Genomic DNA, 7977 nt, shown 5'->3' with positions numbered 1-7977 from the left:
GCAAGTGACGTCGCTAGCGGAAGCGCAAGTGTCTGAGAATGCAAGTCTGAGAATGCAAGTCTGAGAGTGCAAGTGCTAGGCTGCAGCCAGACCCTTCTCAAAGGGTTAGGCTTGTTTGAGATGCGCCTGGCCTTGCCTGAAATGTAGGCGGCTGCAGTGAGGGGAGGAGTGAAATAAGCGCAGTCAAGACGGACAGTTCTGACCTCTCGAAGTAGAACAGATACCAACGAGATTAAAGGAGGATATCACGTTATTCTCACTCATGTGCTGTGCTGCTTATAAACATGATAGGCTTGTTCGAGATGAACTATACTAGCCTGCCACCGGCTGGCGAGAGCAGCCGCTTGCAGTCGGGGCGGAATTAAAAGTGGAGACGTCAACAGGGTTCCCTGTTTTTTTTGGCGGGGTTCCCCTGCTAAATTTCGCATTCCAGGAGATAAATATCATGTTATTGGAGTCGCTTCAACCCGTGGACTTGAAAAACAACCCGCGGCAACAGTGTTAAAGTAGCCCGATTCCGCGGGAAAACCGCGGACTTGGCAACACTGGAAGAGGATAGCTTTCGTTTAGCGGCTGTGGAATAACCTCCCTTTAGAGATTAGATTGGCCCCTTCTCTGTCCACTTTTAAATCTCTTCTAAAAACATATCTGTTTTGTTTGGCTTACAAATAATTTTCTGTTATGGTCTTTGCTTAGTCTTTTATGGGTTTATACTTCGTTTCTCTTGTGTTATTAATATATTTACTTATTTTATTATTAAGGCGAGACCCTGTTTAATTGTGTAGCTGTGCAGATTTTTATATTCTTTTTACTATTTTGAATTTCTGTACAGCACTTTGGTCAGCCGTGTGGCTGTTTTATACGTGCTATATAAATAAACTGAAACTTGAAACTTGAAACATGCTGATAAGACGTTTCACTGAAAAGAACCTGAACACAAAGGCTTGATTATGAACAGAGCTTTAAAAAATACATGCAGGGGATATGAAAGCAATGTTTAAACAATGAAAGCTTAAACCAGAGATGGTTGATCCCAAAGATGTAAGGTTTTATGGCTAAAAGAGGTTTCTATAACATTTCTATCTTAAGAAATGTTTCATATTTCCAAATAAATACGAATGAGATCCACAAATATATGTTAGGAGTTTTCAGAGAAAATTAATAAATGTGAAATGCTTCAAAATCCACAAATGCATGCAGTGATTCACATATGCACAGGAAACAATTCACAAATTAATGCTAAAACCAATATTTTTTGATGAATGGCAAAGGCCGTTTTATTTATTCGTGAATTTTGTGAACCTCCTAACATGTTGGTTGGTCTTAGTATTTATGAATTTGTTTGATTTTTGTGAATCTCTTTGCATTTGTGGACCATAATCTTTTTATTTGTAAATACGAAACAATTCTAGACAGGCAACAGTGTGCAAAATTAAGATAATCAAATTACTGTTGAAAGAACTCCACGATGGAACATACAGTACTAGCTATACTGAATTTGTTTGAATACAGGATTATGGAGTAAAGAATGGAGTCTAATCAGTGGGGGGACAAAATTTTATTTTGTCATGGAACGAATCGCTCAGCGGGAGTTGCCATTTTGTTTCATAATTGCCCTGGAAAACTAATTGTACATAAATCCAGTGATAATGGTCACTGGCTCGTTTGTGTGCTTTCCATTGATGACATGTTTATTATAATAGGAAATATATATGGTTATAATACTATTAATCAAAACAGGGAACTGCTATCGGAAGTTTCTGAAGTTATAATGGGCCTGAAACTTGCATATTCCACAGACAATATTATATTAGGAGGGGATTTTAACATGGTGCAGGATGATTGGCTGGACCGCTTTCCATCTAAATTTAATAGCCATCACTACAATCCTATTTTATGTAATTTTTGTAGTTCATTTGGCCTGTTTCGCGACTAAACGAGACGAAATAACGTTAAAACATTTCGTTTCGTCTCGTTTTGGTCAACGAAAATGAAGAAACATTTTAGTCTCGTTTTTATTCGTCAACAATATTGCATTATACATTTAATTATAGTCACATGACCAGCATTTTCGTTGCATCTCGTCTCGTTTTCGTCACGTGATAAAGGTTCGTTGACGACGATATTTAGTCATAATTTTCGTTGACGAAAGCAACACTATATATATGCATCATGCCTAAAACAGTAGCCTACATTACCGACTTTCCTGTATCTCGTCCGTTCTTTTTCAGTCACTCCTGAAACTTTGCTGCATGTACAGGGTATGTGGCTGTTGGTCCTGTTAGCAGCACCTAAAACAAAACTTTTATTCAAATTCTGAATTGATTATAGCCTGCCTAGAAAGCGAGCAAATAGCGCTTCCATATATTCACTAAAAAGTAATTGACAGAAAATTCAACGACGTCAAGGCTTATAATGTGATTGGTCATCAAGGCACACGTGATCCAAGTTGGCCGTTACGCTTTCTCCAAAGCATTGCTGCGGACTTTGGTATCTCCAAAAAATAAGACCATCTCTGGTTGAATCTCTTTCAGTCTTACGACCGTCACTCACCATTTGCGAATATCACTGAAATGAATGTGGAGTGCTGTAAAATTAATCATGTCTGTCGCAAATTTTGTTTTCTCTTATAAATCAGCGATATTTTGTACACTACAAATATAGCCCATTCCAAACTGTATATGTAACGTTAACCCAAACATGATTAGCACCCAAACAGCAGGACTGCCAAATTTGGTTGCCTGTCTGGAGTTAGATTTTGTCCTCTGAACAATAACATGGTGTCATCTATTTTTCTTGTAGTGCCTAAACTTAAGGGACTCTTATTAAGATCTCGTTGAAGTTACTTTAAATATAATCTCTTTCCATTTCCATGAAAATGTGTTAGAATATATATATATATATAGCCTATACCTTTTTTTAATGAATCCTTAAATTAAATTCATTTTAAGGATTCACTTTTGAAAAAAATGAATGAAAAATGAAAAAATATGACAAAAAAATGTGCCACAAATGTGTATCCTGGTGGAAAACAAAGACTTTTAAGATGGAAATGACATGAAATCATTTTTTTTGTGTGTATACAGTGGAGATCAAAATTAGAGACATAGAATTTCCAAAATTTCAAGGTCATTGCTTAGTCCTATTTGAAGTTGTCCTAACAGAAGTAGAATGGCAGTTTTTAAGCATATTTCATAAATTAATTGTATATTCTGAAGCACAGTATACATACATACATATATATATATATATATATATATATAACTTAAATGAGATATTTGAAAAAGAACTCTGATCAAAATTAGAGAACACTTACAGATACCTCTAATTTACAGAAGTTATTGATGATAATCTGCATGGTACCTGGTGCTAATTTCCTTAATTTTATGATAAACCCTATTTAACTGGCAGCATTCCTCCAATTTTAACTGAGATTGAAAGATGGCAGGGTGGCAAAGGGACTGAAACCCTGTGACAGCAGGTTGTCCAAATGAAGGCCAAAGGGATGACACTTTCAGCCACTGCAAGAGAACTTTGTCATCCCAAATCTGTGATTTCTCAAATATTGCAGCTTTACAATGACACTAATTCATTCAAGTCCCCCAAAAAGGCTGGTCGTCCACATAAGACAAATGCACGAAAAGACAAGATAATGCAGAGACTCTCAAGGGGGAATTGGTTCAACACTGCAGCTGGAATTGCTTGCCAGTTCAGTGCTGAACATGGTAAGGATCTGTCTCAGCACATTAAAGAGAAATCGGACTGAAAGCACACTCTGCAGTGACCAAGCCTCTCGTCAGCAGAAAAAATCAAAAGGCTAGGCTCACCTTTGCTGAGGAACATGCTGAGGTCCGATGGGAAACATTATGTTTGGCATCAAACAGGGAAAGACTGAAGCCAAATTGCGTAAAGTCAGTGAAAGGTGGAGGAGTCATGGTTTGAGAGATGTTTTCTACAGCAGAACTTGGGCCTCTTAAACAGCTACATGAATGCAAATGTTTATCAGAACCTCTTTCAGCAACATGCAGTTCCTTCCCTGCAAGCATCTTCCAATCAGCGAACAATTTTCATGCAAGACAATGCCCCTGTCACATAACAAAACAAGGTGGTTCCTTGAAGCCAAGACCATTGAAATAATGAAATTGCCAGCCCAGTCCCTTCAGCAACATGCATCCTCCTTCCCTGCAAGCATCTCTGAATCAACCTGCAATTTTCATGCAAGACAATGCTCCCCGTCACACTGCAAAACAGGTAAAGCAGTTCCTTGAAGCTAAGAACATTGAAATAATGAAATGGCTGGTCCAGAGTCCTGATCTAAACCTGATTGAAAATCTCTGGAAAATCCTTGGCAACAACGTTATGGCTAAGAAACCAACTACAGTTACCAAACTATGGAAGAGAGTGGAAGAAGTGGACCAAGATCACACCAGCACAGTCTGAGAAACTAGTGATGTCCTGTGGCCACAGATGTGCAGAAGTCATTCAAAGCATGGGCCTCTACACTTCCTACTAATTTGTGACCCTGGACCGCAAAACCTGTCTTAAGTGTCAATTTTCCAAAATGGAGATGTATACACCATCTGAAAGCTGAATAAATAAGCTTTCCATTGATGTATGGTTTGCTAGGATAGGCTGGCAATATTTGGCTGAGATACAACTATTTGGAAATCTGGAATCTGAGGGTGCAAAAAAATCTAAATATTGAGAAAATCGCCTTTAAAGTTGTCCAAATGAAGTCCTTAGCAATGCATATTACTAATCAAAAACGTTTTGATATATTTACAATAGGAAATTTACAAAATATTTTCATGGAGCATGATCTTTACTTAATATCCTAATGATTTTTGGCATAAAAGAAAAATCTATAATTTTGACCCATACAATGTATTTTTTGGCTATTGCTACAAATATCCCCGTGCTACTTGAAGGGTTAGTTCACCCCAAAATGAAAATTCTGTCATTAATTGACATCGGTAAAACCGTCCATGTGACATCAGTGGTTCAACTTCAGTTTTGCGAAGCTACGAGAATACTTTTTGAGCGCAAAGAAAATTTAAAAAAAATTTTTTCAACTATTCCCGAGTCTTCCGCCATTTTGGAGAGAGTGTAATCGACGTAATCAGTGTTTATGTTCAGGGGAGAACGCGAGTGTATAAAACATAATCTGCGTAATCAGCGTTGTTTACGCTTAGGGGAAAGCGTGTGTATGCATTGTGATACTCTCTAAAATGGCAGAAGACATAACTCGGGGGAGAAGAATTGTTGAAAAAAATTATTTTTTTGTTTTCTTTGCGCTCAAAGTATTCCCGTATCTTCGCAAAACTGAAGTTGAGCCACTGATGTCACATGGACTGTTTTACTGATGTCCCTTACTACGTTTCTGGACCTGGGAACATTACAGTTGTGTTGCTGTCTATGCAGGGTCTGAGAGCTCTCACATTTCATCAAAAATATCTTAATTTATGTTCCGAAGATGAACGAAGGTCTTATGGGTTTGGAACAACATGAGGGTGAGTAATTAATGACAGAATTTTCATTTTGAGGTGAACTATCCCTTTAAGACTGGTTTTGTGGTCCAGGGTCACATTTCTGACAGCTGTAAGAATTTCTGGAAAAATTCATAAATCAAGGATTTATAGATTATTCTCTAATTTTGATCTCCACTGTATATAACAGATGTATGTAACCCAAAGTCATTATTTTCCTGATACAATGCTAGCTTTAGTATAGCAAAAACAAGACATTATTTAGCAAACATATCACACTTTGACAAATTTTTACAGTATAAATGGCTATTTAGGAATGAAATAAATAGCTGCCTTTAGATTTTATGAAGGGGGTGAATACAGATTCTTGCAAACTGTAAAATGTTGTTTTCGGTCTACATTTACAGGTTTTGCCCCATCTACAGTAATGTAATTTTAAGATGGACTATGAGACTGATTCCATTGGTGGTTACTTGATGACAACTCCAAGAATGAGAAATTTACTCACAGCATTCAACGAAAGCATTTTTAACATGGAAAATCATCTCTCTTATTACATGTGCAAAGACAAAAGTGTTCTGGTGCTTTTAAATCTTTGGGTGTTCAAGCACCAAGCCATGCCAACTACTTGCTACGTGTAGTGAGTATTTGAGGTAGGACTACCTGTTTTTCTGAGCAAAAACAGAACTACTCAGATGTCTATATTTGGTACACTGTGAAAAATGTAAAAGAAAATGTGTTAATAAAGATACTGAGACCTATACAAAAGATTTCTTTATTATGTACAGAATGACTACATATTTCAAAACTTGACGTCAACATTTGAACTACATGACAGTACTTCCAGTGTTTTAACACTTCAATGTATTTAAAAAGAGCTCAGTGCTTTGGTCTGTTCATGGGTTTGCACCGCCAACTCGATGAATCCTGCTCTGTTTGACTCATACTGGGCATATATCTAAAAATAAGGGGGAAAATAAAGACAGGAAAAACATCAGACATGAACATATATGTACAAAATTGATTACCACAAGCCTATCTTTAAAAAACAACAACTACAACAACAAAACAACAAGAATTATACTACTGGTATTTTTCTTTGGGATTTGCATTATTCTTTATATAATACTCTTGGTCTATTTTTTACATGACTTTTAAACAAACTTTTAATATGCCAAAAATAAAGCCTTAAGCCGATTATAACCTAAATCTACTGTGATTATTTATTTTTTTACTGCCTTAAATGTTTACCTGGCTTTTATTCGTTCCAACAGTACCAGTGGTTTTTGGACTCTGACATTTATCACCTTGGATGTATGAAGTTTGTGTACTAACCAGTGTTGTTTTAGTATCACTAACATACTATTAAAGTTCTTATTAGTATTTAGATTTTTTTTAAATACTTACATTTTAATTGTAGCTAGTTTTAGTAATTTTATCATTTTATTATGTTTTTTTTGTATGTATTGTAGGGTATCAGACCGAATCAGACAATTTAAGGTTTGATAAAGAACAGTTGAAACACGAGGAGCCGAATTCCACAGAGAGGCCCAAGACACAGGATGTTCGTAAATCAGATCCTGGCGCCACAAGCCTGAACCAACTAGCAGCTTTGAGTAGCTCACAGCATTTAAACAAAAGAACACTTATTGACAATTCCAAGGAGAGTGTCAATTTTGGGGGCAAGTAATCAAGATTAATGGTCAGAGATGCACAGCATGACCATGTAAACCAGTGACGATCACGAGCTCTTTGGATTGACTTCCCCCACCTCGACGACAAAGAACAGACCAAGATTCCTTACAGACCTCTTAATCTCTGGTGAAGACGTATTGACAATTCCAAGGAGATTGTCAATTTTGGGGCAAGTAATCAAGATTAATGGTCAGAGATGCACAGCATGACCATGTAAACCAGTGACGATCACGAGCTCTTTGGATTGACTTCCCCCACCTCGACGACAAAGAACAGACCAAGATTCCTTACAGACCTCTTAATCTCTGGTCTTCACAGATATGTCCACATAAATTCACAGAATGGCACAGAAACTGCCTTTCCATGCACCTAAATGACACTAAAAGGAATTGTGAGCAACTAATTTCTATGCATAACTCCATATTATGTATGTAACCCACATCTGTGACTATCAGGTCTTAATCATTTATTGTGTATGTATTTTGAATAACTATTGAATAGCTTAAGGGTTCATATTCATGTTTAGTGTCTGAATGTTTGAATCTTCTTGCTTGAAACGTTTCTTCCAATCAATTCTTTGTCAAATGTATCATATTCTTGTTATAGAAATCATGTCCAAAAGTATACTCTGCAAGAGCGTTAAAAACTCAGACCATGTGACTGATGAGACAACATTTGATTTATGAATGGGGAGGAGAAATATACAACACCCCAGCAAAGACGATATCTAATTGGTCAAAGCACCATTTGGGATGTGTCCAAGAGCCCAGTTTAAATACTCAGGACACCATCAAAT

The 7977-nt window shown here is 36.9% G+C and overlaps 1 protein-coding gene across 1 annotated transcript in view; it reads right to left on the bottom strand.

Annotated features, from left to right (window-relative positions):
- Nucleotides 1-6257: 6257 nt before the first annotated feature.
- LOC107677069 (28S ribosomal protein S22, mitochondrial-like) overlaps nt 6258-7977 on the bottom strand; it is a 6638-nt gene continuing 4918 nt past the window's right edge. Inside the window, exon 8 of the mRNA XM_016471855.1 lies at nt 6258-6444. Coding sequence (XP_016327341.1) covers nt 6355-6444 — 90 coding nt within the window. The 3' untranslated portion in view covers nt 6258-6354. The remainder of the gene's footprint in view (nt 6445-7977) is intronic.

The sequence above is a fragment of the Sinocyclocheilus anshuiensis genome, unplaced genomic scaffold (genome assembly GCF_001515605.1).
Source record: "Sinocyclocheilus anshuiensis isolate Anshui unplaced genomic scaffold, SAMN03320099.WGS_v1.1 scaffold24, whole genome shotgun sequence".
Classification (NCBI taxonomy): domain Eukaryota; kingdom Metazoa; phylum Chordata; class Actinopteri; order Cypriniformes; family Cyprinidae; genus Sinocyclocheilus; species Sinocyclocheilus anshuiensis.
Note: the sequence above shows the minus strand (reverse complement) of the source record. Positions and strands in the feature narration are given on the sequence as shown.